The 14,559-nt window shown below is 35.2% G+C and overlaps 1 protein-coding gene across 1 annotated transcript in view; it reads right to left on the bottom strand.

Annotated features, from left to right (window-relative positions):
- Positions 1 to 3,098: 3,098 nt before the first annotated feature.
- The window catches only part of timm50 (translocase of inner mitochondrial membrane 50 homolog (S. cerevisiae)), a 53,083-nt gene continuing 41,622 nt past the window's right edge, over positions 3,099 to 14,559 (bottom strand). The window contains 3 exon segments of the mRNA NM_200665.2: positions 3,099 to 3,808; positions 6,204 to 6,310; positions 6,388 to 6,544. Of these exon segments, the coding sequence (NP_956959.1) occupies positions 3,710 to 3,808; positions 6,204 to 6,310; positions 6,388 to 6,544 (363 nt within the window). The 3' untranslated portion in view covers positions 3,099 to 3,709.

Below are 14,559 nucleotides of genomic sequence, written 5' to 3' on the forward strand. Positions count from 1 at the left end.
TTGGTCATACTACTTAGCTTAGATGCTGTTTTGGACATACTAGTTGAAAATGATGCAAATTTGGATACCCTTCTGTTTAAGTCTTATTTGGGCCCTTTTCTGATCTCTTTGTGGTTTGGTCTAGGCCAGGAGTGGCCAACCCTGTTCCTGGAGAGCCATGCACCTTCCTGCAGATTTCAGTTGCAACCCATATCAAACACACCTGCCTGTAAATATCATGTGTTCAGGTCCTAATTAATTGGTTCAGGTCTGTTTGATATGGGTAGCAACTGAAATCTGCAGGAAGGTGGCTCTCCAGGAACAGGGTTGGCCACCCCTTGGTCTAGGCTCTGGGTATATGAACTAGCTGCCATTTTTCTGATCTTTTCATCTAATATCACAAAACAAGGTCATTCATTCATTCATTCATTCATTTTCTTTTTGGCTTAGTCCCTGGTCGCCACAGCGAAATAAACCGCCAACTTAGCATATGTATTACGCAACGCATGACCTTTCAGCTGCAACCCATCACTGGGAAACAACCATACACACAGACATACACTATGGACAATTTAGCTTACCCTATTCACCTGTACCGTATGTCTTTAGACTGGGAAACCCGAGCACCCGGAGGAAACCCACGCCAGCAGAACGAGCTCCTAAAAGGAAAAAAATATGGAGAGTAGATGCTGTCCTTCTGCTCTGATAGCTGCAAAACTATTGAATGCGGTAAGCTTTTCTTAAAATTGGAACTGGTAAAAGTGTTTTTTACTTGAATGTACAATTTCAGATAGCAAAGGAAATAGTTGAAATTGAATATATATATTTTTAGAAAGCAGCAAAAACTGCTTAGCTGCCCGCAGGAATTGCATAAAGTATAATACAGACAGACAAATACAAACATATTTTGATGTTGTTGTAGTTAGAAAGCAGCAAAAACTATTGTATGTTAAAACATAATAAAACTTATACATAATATTTATTTAGCAGAGTCAAATGCAAGTATGTTTGCATTTAGGCCTGCCTGTATTTGTAAATTCAAACAAATAAAGTATGACAATAATTGCAAAAGCAGTAGTCAGATAGATAAATAGATGGTTGAATGGATTAAAAACATCATCCAAAATAAAGAAAAATCTCAAAACATTTCATATCCAGTTTGCATGTGAATTTAGCGTTGTCAATGTATCATTGGATTAACTAGTAATGAATGTTTGGATAAGAACCGGTTAACATAAGTGAATCAAAGACTTGACCAAATCAAATTGACTCGCAACAAATGACTCTTATGAGTCGGTTTTCTTAAATGAGTCACTGACATCCCGCGTTACTTCAGTACGAACAATACGAGTCGTTTTTTGTGAATCCATCCAGACGAAGCGGTTACTCAAGTAGGCCTATTTTATTTTATTTTTCGTTATGACTGACTGTTATTTGGCGATTGTTCATATAATAACGTGTGGTTCAATATTTTCATGACAAGTCGTTTGTAATCAGCCATTACCTGCTTCTCTTTTAGTTTGAACAAATTATTACATTGCGCTTTTTCAGCCTCGTGTAACGTGGTGTTTTCTACAAAGTTTTCTCGGTCTTCAGAGGTTAGCATGAGGGCATCATGGCACGTGTCCTTCTGTCAAACGCAAAGGTGCGACATCAGCAAAAGTTTTGACACCTCGCATTCTGTCTCTCAGGTGCCTCAAACTGCTGGAGCATCATCTATTCACATCATGTGGATGTTAGTTTAGCTGCAAAACATCAAGTTAGAGCAACAGCTAATACTGATAATTTAATTTAAAATTGGGTTCTAATTCTCACAAACAGTCTGAAGGAACTAAAAAGTTTTCAGTTGGACCAAGCAATGATTTCAAATTCAGTTTTCTAATAATGCAGCTGACAGAGTTGAAATATCAGATTGCATCAGTTACATTTTAAATTCATTATAATAGCCTTTCAATAAAATATTTTACATTTATGTTTTTACAATAGTATTTGAGAATGACTCTGATTTAAAGCTAAATCTATAAATAAAATATGAATATAAAAAAAATGGAATTATATAAATTTAATAAAACATCTCATACATTAAATATATTTTAAATAGCTTTTTATGATGAAAAAAATATAATAAAATATTCAAAAACATATTACACAACAGAATAAAATTAGACAAAAAATGTTAAGTTGAAGATATCAGACATCGAATGCTCTGATCGATAAGCAAGAAATTACAAAATATCCTTCATGTTTTTTAAGCATTTAAACTTTTCTTTCCTTAAATAATTTCTGAAGCCACTTATTAAAAAATTCTTACATTTTTATTTAAAAACAATGAACAAAAGTGCACTGAGTATTCAAATAAATTAGATAATGATCAGTTAAATGATGCATAAAAGTGCACATTTTTAGCACGTCTGTGTAATGTTATGAAATATAGGTAATAAACAAAATCCTAAGTATAATTAATAATTATCTAAAGCAAGGGTGCCCAAACCTTTTCTTATGAAGGGCCCAAATAACTAAACTTGATTGAGACCTGTGGGCTGAAGGTAAACCAAGTTGTATTACATTAAATATTCCATGAGTAATTTTGACCTAATTTATTTCCTAATATTAAAAACAAACAACAACTACAAAATATTGCTTTAAATTATATCGACTAATGCAGTTTATTAAAAAAATATTATAATGAATTTATTACAGTAAAAAAACACTAACAATCCCATTAACAACACAATGGAGTTCAATGCTGAATATACAAGCTGCACCTGCTTTTGCCTTAATTTGCTCTCCGATATCTAGTGCATTGCCCTCTATCCATCGAGTGACAGTATTTATATCAAAAATCCGGTTTATTTACAAAACAAAAATTACACAACAAACAAACAAAATGTTATATTAAATTTGAAATGACGATCTCTGTCATAGATATTCACCTTGAGCACCCCCCCACCATTGTCCCACTCTTCTCAAATGGGCTGGTGGGCCAAATTAAAGGTAAACAAGGGCCAATTTTGGCCCACAGGCCCTACTTTGGGCATCTCTGAAATAAAGCAATTAAAGCTTAACAAAACAGATTCCCTCCAAATAAGTGCTTAAAAAAACAACAACACAAACCCACGTTTGTTATAGTTTATTTATTGGAGATAGTCTGGGTGTTTCACAACAAAAGCAATACAAAGAACATTCCACAAGCACATCCTCAGACAAGACGGTCCATTTCTGACATGAAGAGAAACAGCACCGGATTGAGCTCGCTTTATCAGACTCACTGGCAGCACCAACATAAATGCGAGGTTTTGCTTCATGTGCCAGTCAAACATTGAAGTCTAATATCAGGCTATTACAGGCCTACAGCATCCGTTACGGGTTTCAAATGGGACCAACGTGATGAACATATGATCGGTTCTTCAGTTTGTGATTTTTACTCTTGTGGAGACTGGTCCAACCACCCCAAAACCCTTTCTAATCAGTGAGATCATACATAAGAGCATCATATGTGCATGTTCTGTCCAGGTAGTGCCATCTTTCACAGGAATGAATGTCTTTTTAGAGTTGGTCACTCCTTTTCCAACCCCTAAAATCCTGTTCAGCATAGCCCGATTGGATGTTTCTCCACACATGCCATTGTGTGCCCACTTACACCGTCCTCCTGTTCGACTGTGACCCTCATCTTAATGGCTGCTCACAGTCCAGACGGGGTGGTTTCGGGTGGTGCGAGCAGGACGAGTCTTCACTGCTGCTTTCGGGACCAGAAACGACCTGCAATGGTGCCTAATGAAAAGCCCTGTTTCTTCTGTTGCGCCATTTCTGAAATTCTCTGTTCTTCTTCCTGTATGTGTGAAAACATGCATGTGAATATAGTGAATACCATAAGGCAAGATACTGCAGGTGAATATAGCAACAAAAATATATATAACAATATAATATAATAATAATATATATATATATATATATATATATATATATATATATATATATATATATATATATCACCATATTTCTCTGGTTGATTGATTGATTAGAATTCAATTCACATTTATTCCTATAGCGCTTTTACAATGTAGATTGTGTTAAAGCAGCTGAACACAGAAGTTCTAGTAAACTGAAACGGTGTCAGTCCAGTATTCAGAGTTGAAATTCAGTTTAGTTCAGTTCAGTGTGGTTTATTTTCCCTGATAAAAGTCCAAACACTGATGAGCAAATCCATCGATATGCAGCTTCACAAGTCCTAAACCAAGCAAGCCAGTGGTGACAGTAATGAGGAACATACTTCCCAATTGACAAAAGTGAAGGAAACGTACATAATTTTTACATATTGCAGTAATTTGGCTAATTCTTACAAATGTATAAGATTGTATTTGTATAGCAATGTACAATTTTTACCCTCATCAAAATGTACTACAGTGTAAGAAGTACAAATTAGCTACTAAATAAATGTACGAACTGCTGTGAGAGCGTGTTGGTTGAAAAAGGCAAACCGTTTACCTTTAAGGCAAATTATCTGAAATAATTCAATATGTAAATTAGTTCATTAAAAATGCACAATTTTCCATACATTTTTAAAATTTGATGTAAATTTATCTAAAACTGAAGGGTTATTTCAACCCAAAGTTTGGTAAAATAGGGAAAAACCCAAACCCGCTGGGTTAAATTTTGAAATTTATTTTATAACCCAACGCTTGGGTTTTTACCTATTTTACCTGAATTTGGTGTCAAAGTTTTTACACAGGGGTTTTTGGGAATGTTTTTGATTGCATAATTCAAAAAACATTTCAAAGAATTTTAGAAAATATTAGCGAAAAGCAAGAAAAGAAATAAACATTTTGTAGAAAAAAATGTCAATAATCAGGCTAAATTTGGAACTTTTGTTGTTGTCTTGGTGAGTGTTTCTATTGTGTGACTGTTGTATTGTTGTATGTATGCAGTTGTTGTCTTAAATCCAGTGTTAAATACAAATTTCCTTTCTGTGCGAAGCAGAACAGACAATAAAGTTTAAACTAAACTAAATTAATTATCCCTTTGTAACAAGCTTCTTTTAAAAACTGAAATAGTGTATATAAATGCTGCTGAAGTGGACAATTATGACTCAATGCAGAACAAAAAAAAAAATATTATTTTTTTTTTATTAAAAAGCCTTTACAAATATTAGGGGTGTTAAAATTAATTGTTTCTTCCGTGCACCGCGATGCAGACGCGGACGATTCGGTATCAGTTCAGTAACAATCATAACCAGTTATTATGTAGTGACGTCATTTATCACATATGCGCTATGTCGCTGTAGCTTACTATGGTGAGGGAGGTGATCGCGAGTATTTACAACGCTGCAACTACTTACAAAACGCAGAAACTGTGCACAATTTCACTACGTGTGTGTTTTCTGGTCTTTCACTGACACTTACAGCAGAAGCCCCTATTTCACTGCGATTGAGAGAAAACTCCATTTCTCTCTCTTACTGTGACCTATTTGACCTGCTGGCGTGACTTTTCCTCTCCTCTCGGCTATTACAGCGATAATTCTAGATACAGACACGAGCGCATATCTACAGAGTTTTCTCCACTGTGTCTGTAAGGGCTCAGCTGTGATCGCTGCTGGCCTTTATCAATGTCACTCGTCTGTGAAGAGCGCCAGCGCGTAATAGCCAATCGCAGCCCTTTCTGTTGAGCGTGTGACCAATCAAAGGGGTATAAGAGAACCTAGTAGACAGCTCGAGCGGGAAATTGGTATTTGTTTATATTATTTGCTATAAATGCTTGTGTTGTTTATAGGTACAGTTTATATATCTGACTGTATTAAAGGACAACATTTTATTACAAATAGTATATAAATATATTTATACATTTTAATACAAGAATTGCTCCTGTAAAGAAAATCTAAAACTGTGTATGGAAAGCATTGTCTATTCACCATAATGCACCAAGATATCGAATTGAACCAAATTGATGGCATGGTAATCATAACCAAACTGTGAGACTAGTGTAGGTTCACAGCTGTAACAAATATGTATTGTAATTGAAATCTTCAGACAAACTGATGAAGTGTTATAAATTAAACACTTGAGTTTAAGCATATTTTGATGCTTCCTTTACATTAAAATTGTAAAAAAAAATTGTAAAAGAAAAAAGTCCAAATCCCCAAAGTACAGGAGCATAGGGAAAATAAAAACCAGCAGCGTCTTGCATTTAATGTAAATCCTGCGACTCAATCATGAAACTGAAGTGCATACCTGTGCAAGCTGTGCCTGTCTTCTTTTGAAAGCTTCAATAGGATCTTCCTCATGGGCGTAGTTCTCTAATACTGAACGCACATCCTCCACCCCGCTGATGGCAATAGCTGAACACCAAATAACAAGTCAACAAATGAAAGTTCCGAAACAAGATGTAATTATTTCTAATAGTGCACTAACTCACTTTTAAGGAAAGCAGCCAGGTCATACAGAGTGCGATCCTCTGAGTTTCCATCCCACTTGCACAGCGCCAAACCGTTGAAGGGCTGCAGACCGAAGGCCTCCCGCTTACAGTCCACCACGATGACTTTAGAGGTGTCTCTGTTCAAACAAGACACGTCCTGCAGGACAGACAATCACAGTTATTGCTGAATAATATTTAGCAGTTTTACTAAAGTTAGTCAATTGCCCAAATATAAATCTCACTAAATAAACAACAAAAATGACAGCAAAAAGTGGATATTTACATAAAACTACATTTAAAGAAAGAAAAGAAATTGGAAGTTTTATACAAATAAGATAATAAAAAGAAATTAATAAAATCTTATTATAAAAATGTTAAAACATTTCAATACTTAAAAAACTCTGGAATTTGAAAAGTTGATGTAATTGCAATATGTTTGAGATAGACAAAGGTAGATTCAGATCCCTAACCCTAATAGTTAGAGACTTGAACTTGTAATTCAAAGGTTGCAGGTTCCATAATAGCTGCCCAATGGGCACTGGGTGTGTGCGCTCACATTGTGTGTATGCCTTGGATAGGTCAAAAGCAAAAGACCAATTTTAAGTATGGACAGAACCATACTTAACAATTATTTGCTTTGCTTCACTTTAATATTAAATTATTCATTATATAAGATGTTTTAAATTGCACCTATTTTACCCCTTTTACAAGATGTAAGATAAGCCTTTGGTGTCTCCAGAATGTGTCTAAAGTTACAACTCAAAATACCCATCAGATAATTTGTTGTAGCCTCCAGAATATGCCAATTTTGGTGTCTGAGTACAGTGTACTGTTTTTGTAGCGTGTGGCTTTAAATGTTAATGAACTGCTTCTCCCCACCCACTGGTCCCATGTGCGTGTCTGCTTTTCCTGCTTTACATCAGATAAACAGTAGTTACTGATAGTGACACACGGATGAAGCTTAAATACAGCTCATCAGTAACAAATACCAAGTAAGTGTATTTGATGTATTTGCGGTGGAGTTTATTCAAGCCTTTCTGAAAAGATGAGTCACACACAAATGCTGTTTGCAGCACACACGCAAATATATGGATTTACAGACACCAACCCGCCCTGGTGATTATAGCAGATAATTACATAGCGATTTTACTGTCTTCATTACAAACATGCCGTTTTAAAAACGTTTTAAATTTATAAAAATCACAAAGAGTTGGACCAAATATATTAATCACAGTTTCTTTGCAAAACAAAGTTCTGTGGACATGTGCATTATACATATTATAGAAACATGGCAGCTGTCAATCAATTCGTTGGGTGGGGAAAACTGCATTCTAACGTCACATTGGGCCTCAAAATTACTGGGATTTGGGTCCTATTTTAATTTTAAGAAATTAAAAAATAGATAAATAAAAATAAATAAATAAAATAATAGCACTCCAACATGACACTGGACTAGGCAACGATAACCAATGTATACAAGGTATACCGCAGTTTGGAAAAGTCAAGGTTTTAAAAGCGTCAAATTCTCTGCTATACTGTTCCTACAGTATATGTACATTTTTTTATTTACGTTTTAGTTTTTTAGGACAACAGTATCTACAGCAGAAAATAGATCCGAAGATGACATTTTAAATTGTAAAGGAGTGTGTTTTTAAAACTAATGAAGACAGCAGAAGTTAATGATCCATTTCAATTACTTAGCCTGACATGTTTACTGCTCCAAAATATATTTTAAACGTTTCTCTAAAAATATATGGTCACACTTTACAATAAGGTTCATTAGTTAATGTTAATTAATGCATTTACTAACATGAACAAATAATGAACATTACATAGACTACTGTATTTGTTCATGTAAGTTAAGGTTAGTTAATGAAAATACAGTAGTTCATTGTTAGTTTGTTAACTCATGGTGCATTAACTAATGTTAACAAGTATGGACTTGAATGTTAATAATGCATTAGTAAATGTTCAATTATGATTAATAAATGCTGTACAAGTGTTGTTCATGATTAGTTCATGTTAGTAAATGCATTAACTAATGAACCTTATTGTAAAGTGTTACCAAATATATATTGTGTTCAAAGGGGGGAAAGTTGTTGTTTTTTTACCCAGACATTTAAAAAGAATATATTTTAGCATAATAATCCCAATACAGTGAAATCATGATATTTTTATCCCAGGTTATGATAGTCAGAATCTATACTGGCCCATGCCTATAGTGGACACACTATACATACAGACAGTTCTGTCCAAACAGCTTACAAAAGTTGATTTTCATCATAGGTGCCCTTTAAAATGATTGAAATTTAAGTTTTTTTTTTATTTCTGTTTTTATTTATTTATTTATTTTAGATGTTTTATACTCATTTAAATTAGACTTAAACATTGATGATGCTAAAATTAAATTCAAATGAAAAGAAAATGTATAAAAAAAATAAAATTCACTGATATGGTTCAACCCTAAGAACAATGTGTAACACTCAGCTTCTTGCATGTAGAGTTCTACCAAGACATCTACCAAAACCGCTCCAGTCTACTCATCCCAGCTATACATACAAATTGGGGTTAAACATGACCTCTCACACCTCTGACCGTTTGTGCAACACTGAACTGAACCATATTTACACCTATGCATTTGTGGAGGGGTGCAAAGACTTAACACCAGGCCATTGCCCTTGTTGCTCATGCTAATGCACGCATACACTCTCACACACATACACACACACACACAGCAGGCCAACTGTCTCAGCGGTGGTCCTCCAGAGCAGATGGACGGGGACGCTGCACTCTCTCTATCACTCAGGTCATCAGCTTCCCCCTCAGGGACTCCAAAAAAAAAAAAAGGGAGAGAGAGAGGGATGGAGGGGCCCCAGAAAGGAAAGCCCTGTTGACGGCGGCACACGCTCCGTAGCATCTACAATAAATGACCTGCATCTGCCTTCCCTGTAACCCCAGTGGGAGTTTCACTGTAGTTCTTATTGACTGTATGAGCGTGCATGTATGAATAATGAGATTTTTATGGATTACGGCAATATGCGTCCTCAAAATCCTATTCAGAGCGATTATTAGTTGGTTTATGTAGCTTCAGTGTGTGTGTGTGTGTGTGAGACGCAGCTGGGCATATGAGTGTCATGTTGCGAGTCAAACAGTGTGTTCAATTCCCCAGGTGAAGCGTTGGAGCACGAGCCGGATGAAGTGTGCCGCTAACTGTACACACGTGCCACGCTACACACCTGCCAATCAAAGCTGAAAACGCCTCCCTATCTGTGCTCCAATGGGGGAGGAGCAGCAGCTACTGGTGGCAGATCTGGAGGGGAAAAACTGAACAATGTTTCTTATTTATTTTCCTGGATTCTATTATTTTTTTTGACAGACCAAAGAGGAAAACATATTTTAGTAACTCCTAATCAAGCATCCTTAGCTGAAATCGTTAAAGATATTTGATGATTCATTTAAATTAATGATTCAATGACACATTTTAACAGTTTTCTCATGTGTGGTGCAATAGGAGAGTCGAATCATGAATGTTCAGCCGACAAATCTACAGCAACTGTGGGATGCCATCATGTCAATATTGACCAAAATCTTTGTGGAATATTTCCAGTACCTTGTACTAGTAAGGTGTACCTAATAAAGTGGCCTGTGAGTTTAGTTTATATAAAACTACATATAAAACACCAAAAAAGTTTTGAAATAAACTGAAATAAACAGTCATTTCAAAAATGTTTTCATTTTTATTGAAATAACTAAACTAATAACTTAATTATTCCAAAGTTCTCTAAAAATGAATTTTAATTGAATTTTTATCCCAATTTCTTTAATTTTTATTATTCAGGAATTTTTAATGGTTAACTTAAATTCTAGTAAACAATAAGCATGTGTAATTGATTACACGCTGTAACAATTTCATCTTTTATTTTCTTGCAAGTACGCTAACCTTAATTTGAGTGCCTCATGAAATCAGCCTAATTATTCTACCTTGGCAAAAAGTCATCAGAGGAGGAGGGGCCGGGAGACAAAAAAAACATCCAATACTTTGAATTTGGACTGCAATATCTAGTTCAACTGCTAGGTGTCATTCCTACATATTGCATCTTTTTTAGGGGGTATCGACTATTTTTTGGACAGGACAGTGGAAATGAATGTAAAACAATGGTCTCAGCGCATTTCCTGTTTTAAAGTTTTAAATTCTGTAGTTTCCGAGAAGCCAAAAAGGTCTTGATAAATAATGTTATGATAGCTGTTTTAACATGAAGTTATGATTGAATTGCCTGTTGTTATAGTTATAAAATAGTTTGATAAGACGCTGAAAATATCCATGAGCCTGTGACAACACAATGAAATAACCTTGGCAGGAAACTGTAGGGAACAGAGCGAAAGGAAGGATCGGCAAAGGACCGTGAGTCAGGAATCAAACTCGGGTCACCGTGAGCTAGGGCTGTGCGATTTGGGGAAATATCTAATTGCTATTTTTTTCAACAGATATTGCTATTTCATTTTGTAGTCAAGCTTTAGCTCAAAAATTGTCATCGTAGCTTCCTACAGCTAAAATACAATGCATGTTAAAAAAAGGAACTGAAAAGATATTAACTTGCATACATTTATTCAAATTTATTTGTAAATATTCAGAAATGAAACACTCATTTTTCTCTAGACCAAACAATAAACAAAAATAAAATGACCCTAACTTTCTGTAAACAAGTTGAACTCGAGGAGAAAGTGTAGCTTATTATAAAAACAAAAAATAATTATAAAATACAGAACACTCAGCAAACTAGCATGGCTGAAACAACTCTAAAATTGTACGTTGCTGTTGCTTGCTATTAGATTGAGTGTCAGTAACTATGTTTCCATTCAAAAATGTGAATAAACTTTATGCGCAAAACTGGATAATGGCATAAAAGACGTGCGAATAAAGCAGTGTTTCCATCCAACGAGTCAAAGCCAACAAAAATCGTCATTTCCTGAATAACTGGCAGCAAATATCAACAGTAAAAATGTAATTTGCTGCGGTTTGAGAAGCTGCATCAATCTTTTCTATATTTAATAAATGACTTGCGCCTCAGAAGGCAATCATGACACGCAGTGAATGCGCGGTGGCGTTTGAAGGTGTCAGACGCAGAGCACAGACTCTCTGGATTCTTTAGGTCATTAATAATACTAATACTGAAACGGTTAAGGTTTTAGATGTTTTACAAATATGCTCAGCCTGCCCAGTTTATCCATTCACACACATTTCTATCATCACATGACCTCTTCTAACAAAACCACATGACCTTTTTGAATGCGCATACTGGAATTTGTGCGATAAAAGCATCTCCATCGCAGTTTATGAGCATCTCTTCTGATCAAATAAAAAGTTTATACTACTCGGTTATCTGCAAATGTTTTTTATATGCATTTTCAAAATGTATGCGAATATTGGCGTTTCCATTAACCGTTTTTTTATGTGCATATCCAAACAGCACATGTAAATCGGTGAATGGAAACGTAGCTACTGGCAATTCTTTAGTTGACTTTAGCAAGATACGCATCACTCAATTGTGCTCACTCAATTGCTAGTAAGACAATCACACAAAGACGACAGTCAAGCCGTTACTCTGGGCAAGGGAAATTAAATAATACAAATATATTTAATATCGCAGCCCCTTATGATTAGGTAATCGCAACATTTCAAATTGCAATTGCAATTCGATTTTGATTAAATCGCACAGCCCTACCTTGAGCACCATAATCCTATATGTTGGTCGGCACTCTTAACCACTAGGTTATATGCAGACACATAATGCACCTTTAATACAACTATTACAACAATTAATACAATGATTACAACATTTTTAAAATCAAAATGGATATTAAATGAAATAAAGTTATGAAAAAACATTTTTTACTAAAATAATTAAAACATTTTTACGTTTTATGCAACTAAATCCTTTAATTCTACTTCCAGATAGTTTATTAATACTTATTATTTGTCTGCATTTCTTTTAACAGTTTAACTAAATAAAAAACAACACATCATATAGTCAATTGAATTTATAAATCAGAAGACACTGCGCCATTCACTTGCATAGAAAAATGCAGAACAAGCAGACTCTAAACTCCAAATTCAGTAACATTCTGCTTAATCCTGTAAATTCCAACTATGTGTAAGTACTAGGGTACTCAATCACTTAAATCAATGACTCAAGTTCATGCTGGCCTATAATGCATCAGTGTCAATCAACAGTTTTATTTACACTTCACATTCTTTTAACAGCATTTATAATCTGCGGTTTTTAAGATTTTTTCTGCACTTATTTCCTGGGAAGGCGGATTTCTCCTCCCCCCGCAGATTCTAAGGGCCAGATGGGAGGTGAGCTAGGGAGAAGCGAAGTGAAATAGACATGAGTTAGCAGAAGGTGGATGGAAAGAGAGAACGAGAGAGCTAGAGAGAGTGGATGGGGGTCTGCTGGACAAGGCCAGACAGGCACTGGTGAAATGTGACCGCAGTGAAGAGCTACACACACGCACGCACACGCGCACACACACACACACACACACAAACACACACACACACACACACAAAMMACACACACACACACACACACACACACACACACACACACACACACACACACACACACACACACACACACACACACACACACACACACACACACACACACACACACACACACACACACACACACAAATTGGTTCTATTCAGTCTATTAGCAGGAAGTACACCATCCATGTGATTTAAAGTTAATTTAAAGGAATAGTTCACACAAAAATGCAAGTCAAATCTTAAAGATTTAAAAGAATGTTGAAAAGTAGTAACTATTGACATGCCTAGTAGCAACATAAAATACATGGATATCAATGGATACTAGTTTCCAACATTCTTCAAAATAATTTCTTTTACATTCAAAAAAAAAAAAGACTCTGATAGGGTTGGTACAAGTAGAGGGTGAGTAAATGATGACAAAACATAAAACAAGCAAACGTTTTTTTGACCTTATTATTAGCTGAATTAAAAGGATGAGAGAGTTTCAGCTAAATGAAAAACTAAAGTTAAAGCAACAATTTAAATGTTTGATGATGATTATACTAAACATTGTAAAGTTTTTTCCATTACGAGTCTAAAACGTTAAAACCACTATAAATGCAGTAATAAGCGCAGCAGTGGTTGGCACCGTAATTGTTGTGGTTTGTTTAAACGAAGACTTGAAAATGAGTTTTAAAGTGCAAGATTATTGAAGCTTGTATTTCGGCTCCAAAAATACACTGGTACATAAATGAACGGCCAAAGCACTTAAGACATTATGGGTTTAGTTAAATCTATAAAATTGAGGGGTGTAAATGTCCCTTTGTACATGATTGTATAAATGTTTGAATATTTAAAATTGATTTTAATGCAAATAGGAAGCAGCTTATTATTTTTGTGGAAGCATTTTTTTTTTCAAAACTCAATGTTTATATAAAATATTTATACTCTTATTCATGATAAAAAATTATTTAACTTCCTCCCCAAAATAAAATTCTAAAATGAAAAAATAAGTTTAATATAATCAAGGGCTGGGTGATAAAAATCGGTATCGATATTTATTGACCGAACATCATTGTTAAAATCGATAAAAAAAAAATAAAATGGTATGAAGTTTCGAAATAAAGCGCTATAACTTTGCTGAGTGTGTGCCTTGGAAGCAGTGCCAATAAGCTTAGGGTGTAAGTTTGTCATTTCCAATGGAGGCAGCCCCATACAAAACGCATATATGGGAGCGACGCACACGTAAACTGCGCTAATTTTCCAGCCTCACCTAAAAGATATGTTGAAAACATCTGAACTTTTCTGAATGTTGCGAGCACACCACGATTCATGCAAGTGGAACTAACCAATCTGCTTTACACTTTGTGTGAAATATACACATTTTGGTAATAACGGCAGACTAATTACCTCAGACAAACACAGCGCATTCAAACACTGCAGCAGTTTTTGCTTTTCTCCATAAACTTGCATCGGAGCTGAAGCAATGGTTTCTACAATTGTCATCCTCTGAGAAAATGGTTGATGGTCGCCTAGTTAAAAGAGACGCCAGGGGAGCACGAGCGCAAAGCCCTTTGTAAATGGTCAGTGAATCCACGTGCTCGTGCTTGTCACTTTAGGTCAGAATAACAACAAATGTG

This window comes from Danio rerio, chromosome 15 (assembly GCF_049306965.1).
Source record: "Danio rerio strain Tuebingen ecotype United States chromosome 15, GRCz12tu, whole genome shotgun sequence".
NCBI lineage: Eukaryota > Metazoa > Chordata > Actinopteri > Cypriniformes > Danionidae > Danio > Danio rerio.